The sequence below is a fragment of the Eptesicus fuscus genome, chromosome 16 (genome assembly GCF_027574615.1).
Source record: "Eptesicus fuscus isolate TK198812 chromosome 16, DD_ASM_mEF_20220401, whole genome shotgun sequence".
In the NCBI taxonomy this organism is placed as follows: Eukaryota; Metazoa; Chordata; class Mammalia; order Chiroptera; family Vespertilionidae; genus Eptesicus; species Eptesicus fuscus.
The window spans coordinates 17,907,140-17,920,641 of NC_072488.1; the positions used below are offsets into that span (position 1 = coordinate 17,907,140).

Consider the following 13,502-nt stretch of genomic DNA (forward strand, 5'->3'; position numbering starts at 1 on the left):
ATTGAATGTGTGTTTGTGATGACAGCCTGGTGACCCCTCCCCAGTCGGTGTCATTCGTGTCCGGCTGTAATCCTGACCACCGTACCGTAGCCACGGTGGCCCTCGGTCAGGTTCAGCCCACACGAGGGTCTCCTGAGCAGAGGGGAGAGGCAGAGGGGTCTGGGGGAGCAGAAGTCCCCCCGGATTCTGGAACTCCTGCAGCGTGTTGTGATTGTACGGAGCGGTTCCCCTTTGGGTGTAACAAGAGCGGTGCTTTGTCACCTCAAGCCCCTCCATAGTGCCCTGTTCTTGCCCCTAGAAGACAGCATCGCGAAGAGGGTGGTGTGCCACTTCGGCGGGAAGGCCTACGCCGACGAGGAGCGCTGGGACATAGACAGCTGCACGCACTGCTACTGCCTGCAGGGCCAGACCCTCTGCTCCACCGTCAGCTGCCCGCCGCTGCCCTGCGTGGAGCCCATCAACGTGGAAGGAAGCTGCTGCCCAATGTGCCCAGGTATCTAAGCCCTCGTCCTGCCACACTTGCGGTAAATTGATTGCAGATGAAACCTGCGCAGACCCCGAGGTTCCTCCCCGATCCGGGAGGCCTGTGTGCAACCCCGTGCCTGCTTTTCCCCACACCCTCCCACCCTTCGTGAAAGCTCAGTCCGCCTCCCAGTTTCAGTCCTAATCCCCACAGCTGCCCAGACCCTCCTGCTGGTCTCCATGCCTGTGTCTCCTGGGTAAGAACCGCTCCTCCTCCCGCGGTGGGACCTGCGCCCCTGGCAGGACAGCCTCGGGCAGTGCAGATCGCAGACCCGAGAGCGGACTCACCAAGGCCCATGAGGTCCGGGCGAGTCAGGAGCCTCTGCATCCCCGCCGCGAGTCTCGTGTCTCCTTCGGTTTTATTAGAGAATCTTGCTCCGTGCCACCCAGAGGGCCAGGTGCCACGCCCACCGAGGGGGCACATGCTGTGCAGTGGGAAACGGGAGCCGTGGGCCCGTTTCACCGAGTCCTGCTCACATCACTGCTGCTGAGCTGTGCAGACCAGCCCTCAGAGGCGCCTCTAAGAAGGTCCCCTGGTCCCCCAGGGAGGATGGGATATTCTGCCAGGTCAGGAGGCCACGCCCTTCCAGGGCCGTCCGCCGGGGACTTTGCATGTTGGCGTCCCAGCGGCCTTGTTTAAGGTACAGATTGAGTCAGGGTTCCCGGCTGTGAGATGCCATGGCTCAGTGTGCACAAGGCGGGGAATGAAATCCTTACGTGTTTCCAGTGAGAATGCAGAAAATGTATTTCTCATTGGGGTTGTTTTGTCTAGTACGTGTCACCTTTGTTTCACAGGTTTCCTAAGTTTTCCTAGGCATGTGCGTTTTATGATATAAATGGTGAAACAACCGTATTTGTTCTGCACAGATCTGCTCAGGGCCTGCTGTGCACACGCACTGTGTGGCACTGGGCACAGCAGGGACCCGGCCCGTGCCCACGGAGCCTGGCTGCCGTGGCGAGCGATGGCAGCAGCGCGGGCCAGTGGGTAGGCAGCACGCGGAGGCGGATCAGCTGCGGAGAAAGCACAGCGAGCGGCGGGCAGGGAGGAGGGCAGGTGGTGGCGCTTCACGTGGGAGGGTCCGGGAGCGCCTCCCTGCTGAGGCCCGTTGACAGAGACCCAGAAGAACCGCGGGCCGTGAGCAAGGCGGGGAGCCCTCCAGGGGTAACAGTCCCTCACAGAGGCATTTCGGTACAGGGGTGCGGGCAGTCTAGGGAATGGCTTCAGGAGAGGAGGAGACGGGGTGCAGTGGAGACCGTGGTGGTTCCAGACCACGAGTGCTGAGTTCACGTCGGGTTTTCCCATGCGGGACGTGGCCTCGGAGGCTGTCACAGGAGCGGGCCTGAGCTAGACCTTGAAGGACAGGTGGGCTCTCCTCAGGGCAGCGAGGAGAGGATCTGACCAGAGACCCTGACAGGGAAAGGTCCAGGCCTCCTGACCCGGGACGAGAGTTCTAGTAGCAGGAGCGAAGGACAGAACAGAGCCGCGCCAAGACTTCAGGGCCTTCGCTGTCAAGTGAAGCGCGTGCACGCAGTCGTTGGTGGGGAGGCTCATTTTTGAGCAGATGCGTGACGTGATGGCAGAGGTGCTGGGGGAGCCCAGCAGGGTGTGTGCAGCAGGGACAGGCCGAGGCCGGGCGGCTCCGCTCGCAGGGCAGCCATCCCAGGTGTGCGACGGTGAGGGCCCGGGTGCAGGTGACGGGTAGGAATAGAGGTGGGTTCCCTCTCCTTGGTGGGTGGGTTTAACAAGGACAGACCGCAGACACCACTAACATCCTTGTTCGGTAGCGAGGCTTCTCCAGTGGCTTTTCAGTGAGGAGTCACTGCTGGGTTGAAATGTAATTTCTTGACTCTTTCTGCACCTGACACTGTTGATGCGTCCTTTCTCCATCTTGCCGCTCTGCACACTTGGCCAGCAGTCAGGCTGTTGCCACTTTACGTTTGATCTGTCGCCTGCCAGGAAGGCCGGGCTCCTGCCCTGCTCTCCCCCCACGCCACTATCGGCCTCCTCACTGAGCCTGCGGGCTTCCATGCGCATCTGGAGAGCCCCTGCCACCTTGCTTTGTCCTGTGACCGTATCAGCTAGCCTCACCCTTCACAAAGCACTTGCCCCACTGCCAGCTTTGGGTAGAAGTACTAAACCTGTGAGCTGGTCGGCTGGCTGTACTTGTCCCACCTCACAGAAGCGTTCAGTGGCCCGTCGGGTCATGCAGGTAGTTCGCAGAAAACCTGGGCGTGGATTTCAGGCTCCAGCTCCAAAAAGAGGCGCCCTCAGCTCGGAGCATCCAGCTCAGGAGCCCCAGGTGGTCCAGAAAAGGACACGTTAAGGGAGGAAGGTGGCTCTCACAGCTGGTAAGGTACCCCTGAATGTAGCACATACCCCCCAGTACAGTAAGTCGTCTTGGGTTCCTCTGAAGTTCAAGTCAGATCTGACCGTCCGCAGGAGTAATTCGTCATTGTGACTCTGTACCCGGGACCCGGGAGGCCTGGCCAGATGTTGTTTTCAGTTTCTGGGCCTGTCCCCTGACAAGGCCGGCAGCTAGGAAGGTTGTAAATGCCAGGAGGGTTACCTGTTACAGGTGGTTGAATGCAGCCTTGGCCATGGAAGGCCTAGGTCTAGGCATGGAAACGCAGCAGCATTCCCGCTTCTTGTTTCTCCAAGCAGTTTGTTTTTCCTGAGAAATACATCCTTTTTGGCCATACTGCTCAGAGGCAGTTTCCTGGTTTTCCACATTAAATAGAGCACCTGCTGCTTTTCTGCAGGAGAGTGGGGTTTAAGTTTGCATTAGAGGGAAATGACCCTCTCTTCTTCGACTTGAGGGTCCTAAACTAGAGCTTTATGGGTTTTGTGATTAAAATAGAAAAGGAGTGTGACTGGGCTTTAATCAGAGCTGGATGAGTTCGGTGGGCAGACTGATCGAGGCCCCGGGAGCTCTGACGGCGAGAGCAGCTGTGGGGATGGGAGGCCGGAGGGCAGGGCTGGCCTTGATCACAGCCGCACCCCCAGGCGCAGACCGCTGTCTGCCTCAGAGGACGTGCTAGGAAAATCGTATTGGACACAGTGAGATAGTCCGTCACTCAGGAGGACCTCCTGCTTCATCCCAGGCAGGTCTTCCCACCTCTCCCTGCCTTGGCCAGGTAGAGCCTGTCTCAGCACCTGTGGGAAGAGAATGCACACAGCCGTCTCTCTTGATGAAATCCACAGGTGGGAGGCCGAATTCCAAAGGTGCTTCTCACCCAGGAAAACCCGAGGTGAAACGCACCTGGTCCCGGCTCGGGGCCTCTGCCGAGCCTCCTGCTCTCCGCTGTTGGCATCCCCAGGTCTGCGCAGTAGCTCCCACCTTAGGCCTTTCCACCGAGGCCTCGGAAGCAGGGCAGGTTGGCCTGTAGGGACAGGAAGGTTCAAGGCTGTGCTGGCCCCGGCAGGGGAGGGCTCAGAGGTGCAGTGCCACTTAAACGTTCCCTGTAAATGTCAAGTTCATTTTCTCCCCAAATCCCTCCAGGATAGTCACTCCACGTCATATCTCAGGGTTTCTCAGTGGGAGGGCTAAACACTGTTCCTCGGCGCACACAACCCAGGTCTGCCGAACAAGGACCAGAGAGAATCAGCAGTGTGTGAGCTTTTTGGATGATTCAGATAGAAACATTGGAGAGGCCCTGGCTTCTATAAATGGTGACATTTTCAGTAAATTCTCGTCTTAATTTCTAGAGTTTTCTAGAGCTTTCAAGGGCCCATTGAACCTTTGGGGAGGATGAGAGGCTAGGTCCTGCCATGTCTGAGACCTGGTAATTTAAGAAAGAAAGCGGAGTTGGGATGGAGGCCACAGGGACCTGGTCCTCGGGACAGCCGGAGCTCTGCGGTTCCCAGACGGGCAGCCGTGGGCAGTTTGCTGCTCACCTCTCAGTGTGCATCTCCCTGGCGGGCACTCAGTGAGCTCACCGGGGAGGCTTAGCAGATGCTGTCTTCTCGATCGCTTTTTCCTTCTCAACTTCATCTTATGGCTTACTTCCTGAAAGCCGGTAACTTTGGGATAGACAGTGATCACTCAGCAGACAGGATTATTAACTCTTTAAGTATTTTATGTAGGGACCAAGTTAGGCTATTAGTATTTAGTATTACCAGTGCTGAATAACCTTATTATAAGAGGACATACAGAATGACGTGGGACTTTTATCATTGCGTTTTGAAAATACAGGTTCTCAAGGATTATTTTATTTTTTAATATATTTTATTGGTTTTTTTACAGAGAGGAAGGGAGAGGGATAGAGGGTTAGAAACATCGATCAGCTGCCTCCTGCACACCCTCTACTGGGGATGTGCCAGCAACCAAAGTACATGCCCTTGACTGGAATCGAACCTGGGACTCTTCAGTCCGCAGACTGACGCTCTATCTACTGAGCCAAACCTGTCAGGGCAAGGATTATTTTTTTAGAAAGTTGTGTTGGTGGTATTAGCCAGATGGGGTAAGGATATATAAATATATTTGTAGGAGCCAAGGTAAGCTTTGACTTTTTTCACTGGTTCCTTTGACTTAAAAAAAGAAAAAAGGCTTGGTATTTGGGAACAAGCATGTTCTCAGAGAATTTTGTTTTATGTTTGTAGTATGTCACTGATCAAAGTGTGGATATGATTGAAATGCATTTACCAAAGACCCCGGTTCCTGTTTCAGACTTAAATGAGACAGCAGAGCATTCCCATTAAGGGGGAGAGTTTGGGGGGAAATGGCTAAGAAATGCATAAAGAGTGGGGAAAGCTTTCATTTTTTCACTTCCTGTGACATGTAAATGATTCAACACTCGTGGGTTAAAAAGCAACAGTTATTCGAGTGCAGTATTTAGCTGATGGAAAGTAAAAGCAATGCTTCATTTCAGCCAATCCAGTGCTTGCACAAAACCATAGTCAACACCATCGGCCATGAAAAGCAGAGTGTGTGACCCTGACAGAGAAAACTTTTTTCCTCTCCTTTTAAATGGTTTTAAGACATCCTCCCCACCCCTGCCAAGCCAGGGACTCTCCAGCAATAATGTCAGCAGAAACTGGATCTTTCACGTCCCCACGTGTTGTGTTGAACTGAATGCACCATCCCCTTGGGCAGAGGAAACAACAGTAGCCCCTCCACCATCTCTGATGAGAAATGTCCCGTCTTTCAGAAATGTACGTCCCGGAACCAACCAACGTGCCCATTGAGAAGATAAATCGTCGTGGTGAGACTGACGTGCAGGTTCCCAGGTGGCCCACTCCTAGTGAGAACGACATTGTCCATCTCCGCAGAGGTAAGTGCAGAGGCCGCTGGCACCTGTCTAGCCTGACGTAGCATCTGCTTAACATTTTTATTTACTCTTCACCTGAGGACATGCTTAGAGGAAGGGAGAGAGACATCATGTGAGAGAGAAAGATCCATCGGTTGCCTTCCGTACGTGCCCCGACCAGGGATCGCACCTGCAAACCAGGTATGTGTCCTGACTGGGAACCGAACTGGCCACCTTTTAGTGCAACCAGCTGAGCCACTCCTGCCAGGCTTGTTGCATTTTTAAAACTGCCCTCAGAGAACTGCTCTAGAGAAGGCCTGCTTGGCTGTCACACATCTGACACCCGAATAATAAAGTCAGTCTGCAGGCCACGGGGTAAACTGCCTCCTTCTGGCCCCACATGTTCAGAGACATAGAGACATAGTGATGATGAAACAAAGTATGTCCCCAGCCCAGGTGGAATTTCTAAGCCATCAGTGATATTTACATGTGTGAATAGACTTATAAATTATTCACTGTCCCTCTGGGTTCCGTACTGAGCATTTGTATGCATTAGGTTACCCTCTGCTTCTGGGTAGTTTTCACTCCATGAGAGTTCAGTCTGTTACGTGGCGACTTGCCCACTCGCCAGGATTATTCCGTGCTTTATACTTTCCTTGCTCTGTCCTTTCAGCTGTGTCTAAGAGATGTCCCTCTCTCAGTAGTTAAGAGGTAAAGCAAGGCAGTGTTTCTGTCAGTAGTGCCTTCTCTGTAAAAGCAGATCCCTGGATCCAAATAGTATGTACTTGCTCTTAGCTATGACTCAGTACTGCCTCCTGTCTACTCCCAAGGACATTTTCAAAACCCTTGCTATGCAATTTTTATGATAGGTTTTGGAAGAAGCAGTGAGAGATTAATGGTCTGTTACTGTACTAGCAGATATTCTAAGTGATGCTGAGATCAAGCCAGATGACCTGAGGGCCAGCCTCCCGGACAGTGATTGGCTCCCGGTGTAATTGCTCCGAGAGGTGCTTTAGCATTATGTTTATACTCATTCATTCGATAAGTACTAGTGCTTAGTCTGTGCCACATCCTGTCCTAGGTGCTGGGCTTGGTCATAAGAACAGCCTTATGCACTATAATATATAGCGCATAGACATTTTTTGAGGATCTATAGTACATAGGAGACATTTTCTCATGTGTAAGTAGCAGGGAATTTTATGCTTCTTGTAAGCAACAGATTGGTTTGAATCTTAAATATATTATGAATCTTAATGATGATACTTTATTTCCATTTTGCTTTGGCTGCTAGGAAGGCTCAAAGCTAACTTTATGGCCTGCTGCTTGCATCCAGACAGAACTTAAGAACTGAATTTTGTAAACAGACCCTAGTTGAAGTTTCCTATTCCTTTCGCCAAGGTTTTGCTTAGTTTACTTTTTAAAAGTCTTTTGTGACATATATTCCTAAAACCATTTCCAATATCATTTGAAATGTGGTAAGCCAAACATTCATTCCTTTTACTCACTGTGTCTTTAAAACATTAATTCTTCGATGTTACTTTTACCTTTGGCATTACTCTTGATGCTGATGAAAGTCCCTTTTTTCTCCCTACACTGGCTAAAATGATTAGGAAAGTTCTCTTCCTCCTATTCCCCACATACACCAAGAAGTGTATTCATAAAAATTGATTTTTAATCTGTACACACTGAACGTCTCACAAAAATGTGCTACTTCGTGAGCTGAGTTTCCAGAACATTTTAGGGGCAACTCCTTCTGATGGTGTCCTGCATTTTGCTCTAACCTGGTCTTTGATGCATTTAGACAAACTGACCACAGTGGTTTATTTGAAACAAAAGGAAGGAAACTTCCAGCGTGTATTCCTGATTGGCATGTGTTCACCCTGTCATCTCTGTCTGCAGTGTTCATTGCGAGGATGATTAAAAGGCGCAGAAAGACTTCCACGCATATAAGCCAAACTAGCGGTTGTCCCCGGGCAGCACATTAATGATAAGGCAGGAGAATGATCTCATAGGCCTGGTGACTTTTCAACAGATTTATGAAAGGCATTCTTGCTCAGAGCTCAGTAAACCAGAATACTGATCAAAACACCAAGCTCTTGGTTCTAGCTTAATTTTTACTATTACTCTAGTATAGTCTTAGCTATTTCCCTAGCAAGTCCAAGAATATACATTGTCTAATGTCTAAATAAGAGTATTTGCTTAGCTAAGCTAATATTTTTTCTTTAAAATTTTAGGAGCCAACAAGTTAATATTAAAATATTTTCAGAAGTTGAATTTTTGCCACTTTTAAAGTCTACTTAAGAATTTTCTTGACTAGCCGAAACCGGTTTGGCTCGGTGGATAGAGCGTCGGCCTGCGGACTCAAGGGTCCCAGGTTCGATTCCGGTCAAGGGCATGTACCTTGGTTGCGGGCACATCCCCAGTAGGGGGTGTGCAGGAGGCAGCTGATCGATGTTTCTCTCTCATCGATGTTTCTAACTCTCTATCCCTCTCCCTTCCTCTCTGTAAAAAATCAATAAAATATATATATTTAAAAAATAATTTTCTTGACTAGCTATAACGAGCATCATCATGCCCAATTATTAACCTCCTCACCCGAATACTTTTTTACATCCATCCCTAAGAGCTCTGCGGATCAACACTAGACCTTAATCATGTTGCTGATTTCTCTGTACAATGTAATTATAAAATAATCCTTAAAAATTCTAGTGTAGATAATAAATCTTACAATCCTTTTATTTCCCTTAGACGTGGGTCACCTCAAGGTCGATTACGGTGATAACAACAGGCGGCACCCGGCGGAAGAGTCTTCGCTGGACAGCATAGCCGCGGTCGTGGTTCCCGTCGTGATAGGCCTCTCCATCATCATCGCCTTCCTGCTCATCAACCAGAAGAAACAGTGGATACCCCTGCTTTGCTGGTATCGAACGCCAACGAAGGTATCGTCCTGCAAACGTTCCAGCCTCTTGAGGGGTCCAACTAGGAAAGCTTGCAGGCTTATTACTTCCTTGAATTGTTTGACATGTTTTATTTTAGCCAGTGACATTTCTGCTTCACTCTTTGTACCTCACATGCACATCAAGCTGTAGCAATCAGGTGTCTGGGACTGGCCCAACTTCCTGGATTGATTCCTAAGTCCTTATATAAGGAATTAAAAGCTGATCACCTGGTGTTTCTCAGTGATCTGTCAACTTAGAAATGGGAGAGAAATCATCAAGGGAGGGGGTGTTAGGAGAGGCGGGAAGAGAGCTAGTTAGCAATTATGGGACATACAGAAGTCAAAGGTCAGAGAGACGTGTCCGAAGCGAGCAGAGAGGGAAAGGGAGCGAGAGATGAGATTGCGTGAAGTGACACTAGACAAGGGAGAGAGGCAGATTTCATATTGAGGGAGAAAGTATACAAACTGTCCCCAAGAAATGTATACACGTTAACAGCCGATAGCTCAATTTTGAAAATGAAATGAATTTTAATAAACCCTGCCTTCATAATTATTCCAAGTGTGTGTATACATTTTGGGGGGACACCCTATATCTATTGTCAAATCTGCCTATTTTAAAAGGCAAGACAATTCATTTTCATTAAAGGAAATATATTGTGATGCTTTCCAACCTTGATTCTACCTTTTACATTTAGTTTTTTCCTCAGAAAAAAAAAAAAATCAGACAACCTCAAGAATTTAAAGCAGCCTTGAATAATTTTTTTATCCACCTTACCATCTAGATAACCCCTCCCAGTGAAGTCCATTAGATGGTTATCCTGCCTCCGATTTTCTTTAGACAAAAATGCACTGGGCGCATGCTGCGTCAGGGTCCCCTCTGCAGAGCCGGGAAAGGAGCCCGGCTCCCACAGGGCGTGGAGGGGCCGACACAGGCTGTTGTCCAGCCTGAGCGCTTCCAAATTCTCTGTCGTAACTTCCACTCGTTCTCCAACCCTCTCAAGTACTAGTCTGCCTTCAAGGATTTGAAAAGTCATGTCACTCACCTCACCAATTTCGCCCCCTCCCCCCCAATTCCTTTGTCCACTCCATTTGGCATAATTTATTGACGTTTCACCTGTAGACAGTCAGTGCCCTCATGAAGCGGCCGCTGGCACCAGAACCGATGGAAGCTCCACCGAGAGTCCGCCCATCAGTGTACTTACTGTGAAGCTATTATCCCACTGCAGTTAGGGACTAGGTTTGTGTGCATTGGGGATTCGTAAAGCAGCTAATTCTTTTCGGTTTTTCTTCCCCTGGCTAAACAGCCTTCTTCCTTAAGCAACCAGCTGGTGTCTGTGGACTGCAAGAAGGGAGCCCGCGCCCCGGGGGACGGTGCCCAGAGAATGCTCAGGATCGCGGAGCCGGACGCCAGGTTCAGCGGCTTCTACAGCATGCAGAAACACAGCCCTCTCCAGGCAGACAAGTTCTACCAGACGGTGTGAAGGGAGGCACGTCGGATGAGGGTGTAGAAGCCAGAAGCGACTCCGTCTGCTCTTAAAAGTAAACTAGAATTTGTGCACTTGCTTAGTGGGTTGTGTTGGATGGTGACTTGATGTACAGCTAAGAACTGACTGGGATGGGCTCTGTCGGCGGCAGTGTGCAGAACAAGCATTCCCACTTTTCCTCAAGACTGACCAAGTGTTTCCTTAGAACCAAAGTTTTCCAAGTTGCTAAGACACATTTGCTTGTAATATAGCGGTAGAGATATTTGGGGGTGGGGACAGTCGAGTGTGGCTGGGGAAGTGGGCGGGAGGGTGGTGTTGGGAAGACATTGGTCAGCTTGGCTCGGGGAGTCCCGTGAAGCAGCAGCAGTTCAGGGGCCCAGAGGATGCTCTTCCTGTTGCTCCGGAGCCTGCAGGGTTGCGGCGCTCGGGCCGAGTGAGCAGGAAGCCAAAGGCCTTGTGATCCCGCGGCAGAACCTTTCGATAGCCATCCCAGGCCTAAAGCCACAGTTCCTTCCCTGCAGTCACAGCTGCAGCAGGCGGCGAGGAAGCGAGAGAAAGGTGAGGACCACATTTCTCCGAAGCGGGTTGTTAAGCATATCTACAGTTAGACTTTTTGCTGCTTTCGTTTTCTTCCAAGCCAATCAGCCAGTTCCTAGCAGAGTCGGCAGGTAAACAGGACCCAAAGTCATTTCTTGGCACGAGCACTGAGCTTTCCCAGGACCGCGTGGCACCGAGGCGGGTGGAGGTCGCCAGGTATTCCCAGGGCTACGCTTCATTGTTTGCTGTTGCTTCGTTCTGTTCGATTGTTGGTTGTTCACAGTTTTTGTTGAAGCTCTAGCTTAAGAAGAAACTTTTCTTTTTAAAAAGACTGATTAGGGATTTTTTTTTCCTTATTATATACTGATTCTACAAAATAGAAAACTACTTCATTTTAATTGTATATTATTCAAGCACCTTTGTTGAAGCTCAAAAAATATGCCTCTTTAAACTTTAGCAATTATAGGAATATTTATGTAACTATCTTTTGCTTCAAAAAAAAGTATTTGTGTGCGTGTGTATATAATATATACATACATATATATTTATACACATACAATTTATGTTTTCCTGTTGAATGTATTTTTATGAGATTTTTAACCAGAACAAAGACAAACAGGCATTCCATATCAATACTTTTGATCACTTACAAATTTTTGAATAACACGAAATCTCGTTCTACCTGCAGTTTAATTGGGAAGAAAGGTGTGTGGGGGCGAGTGTGTACGTACACGCCTTGGGCCGTGCCATCACCCCCGCTGTGGAGAAGGTCTGTCTTTAGTAACCCTCCTAACTCATTTGGATTTGCTTTCCGTCGGTTTTCAATTCGCTCCACTGGCCAGAAACACTGATGGCAGTTTATCTGCATCACCAATCAGCTCCTGGATTTTTTATGTTTTTTTTCTTCAAACAACTGTTTGAAACAACTACTGGAATATTGTCCATAATAAGCTGGAAGTTTGTTGTAGTTTGCCTCAAATATAACTGACTGTATACTATAGTGTTAACTTTTCAAACAGCTCTTAGCACTTTTATACTAATTACCCATTTGTGCATTGATTTTTTTTTTTCTTTTAAAAATGCTTGTTGTGAAAGACACAGATACCCAGTATGCTTAATGTGAAAAGAAAATGTGTTCTGTTTTGTAAAGGAACTTTCAAGTATTGTTGTAAATACTTGGACAGAGATTGCTGAACTTTAAAAAAAATTTTAATTTATTATTATAATGTCCTAATTTATTAATCTGAAGATTAACCATTTTCTTTGTCTTAGAATATCAAAAAAAGAAAAAGGTGTTCTAGCTGTTTGCATCAAAGAAAGAAAAAGATTTATTATCAAGGGGCAATATTTTTATCTATTTCCAAAATAAATTTGTTAATGATATGATGTTACCAAAATAAGATTTACATCAGCCTGATTATTATAAAATTTTGTTGACAATTAATCCATTCCTGGCATAAAAAGTCTTTATCAAAAAAAGTGTAAATGCTTGCTTTTTCAATCATGGCCATATTATGAAAATACTAACAGGATATAGGACAAGGTGTAAATTTTTTTATTGTTATTTTAAAGATATGATTTATCCTGAGTGCTGTATCTATTACTCTTTTACTTTGGTTCCTGTTGTGCTCTTGTAAAAGAAAAACAAATATAATTTCCTGAAGAATAAAATAGATCTATGGCAGGCACTTGGCGTGTACCGTAGTTCTTCGAGAACCAAAGTGGTAAGGGGATGGTTTGCACTTTGGTTCTCGGCCACAAATAAACACTTTCCATCTTAAATCACACCGTGTAACTTTCAAAGTAATTCCACATTTGGGATTAGAAAAACAAGCCATCCTTTTGTTTTCAGGTTGTCAGTGGCTACACAGACCCTTACTGCACCATGCTATCTCAGCGACTGTGCACAGACATAGAAAGAGCAGAGCTCCTATCATTCCAGAAAAGCCCCCCTCCCCCCAAACACTCCTTACCGTCAGGAGGCAATCGGGGTTTCCCCAGCTCAGGCCCCGTAGTGATGGACAGTGTGTGCATAGTAAGGGGAAGAATCTAGCGCTGCAAGGGAAGACAGCTGGTTAAAAACTACACAAAAACTGAAAATAAAAATGAAGCTCTCGAGCATACATTATCTTTTTTCCAACATTTATTAAAGGGCACTGACTTGATTGGAACGGGCAGAAGTGCTTCGTGGCTAGTGGTGTATCCATGAGCAGCTGTTTCTACAATCAGTACTTGGGGAGCACACAGGCGTGAAGCTAGAACAGCAGTGGGGAACGGGCAAAGCTGCAGCTTACAGTTTGTTAAGCACCTTAAGGATACAGCACACTCCCTTCGAAGGACACTTCTCCACAGACACGTACAACAAAACTCAAACATCTAAAGTTAAACAACACAAGATTCTCAAAGTAAATGGCAACTTAATGGTTAAAATTTGATCAATGGTGAAACACGCAGCAGCCTCTAACACCAGTCATCGCCAACAGTTCCAGTTCTCACTGAGGATTAAACCAGGATAACACACATTCTCATTTCATCCTGAGAACAGCCCAAGTTTAGTTTCCATCTCTGGACAAGGGTGGTAGGTGACATTTATACTGACGGTTCTCTTAAAAAAATCAGTGCTGGCTTTTGCCCTCACTGAGGAACAGCTGTGCTATAAATTTCTCAATGCTTTAACCCAGCGGCCGCCAACCTTTCGGACCTCATGGACCACCGGTTGGCGACCGCTGCTTTAACTTGTTCTTCAATGTAAGTTTATATCGAGAAAGCCATGA

The 13,502-nt window shown here is 47.9% G+C and overlaps 1 protein-coding gene across 3 annotated transcripts in view; it reads left to right on the forward strand.

Annotated features, from left to right (window-relative positions):
* CRIM1 (cysteine rich transmembrane BMP regulator 1) overlaps positions 1–12,416 on the forward strand; it is a 176,605-nt gene extending 164,189 nt beyond the window's left edge. The window contains exons 14-18 of one of the 3 annotated variants that reach the window (XR_008558443.1): positions 299–493; positions 5,671–5,793; positions 8,518–8,708; positions 10,012–10,246; positions 12,001–12,416. Coding sequence is in view for 2 of the 3 variants with exons in the window: in XM_054727815.1 (XP_054583790.1) it covers positions 299–493; positions 5,671–5,793; positions 8,518–8,708; positions 10,012–10,188 (686 nt within the window). In the remaining variant the exon portion in view is untranslated. Of the gene's footprint in view, positions 1–298; positions 494–5,670; positions 5,794–8,517; positions 8,709–10,011; positions 10,266–12,000 lie in introns of those variants that run through there. The other 2 variants (XM_054727815.1, XM_054727814.1) reach the window with 2 other exon arrangements.
* The last annotated feature ends 1,086 nt before the right edge of the window (positions 12,417–13,502 follow it).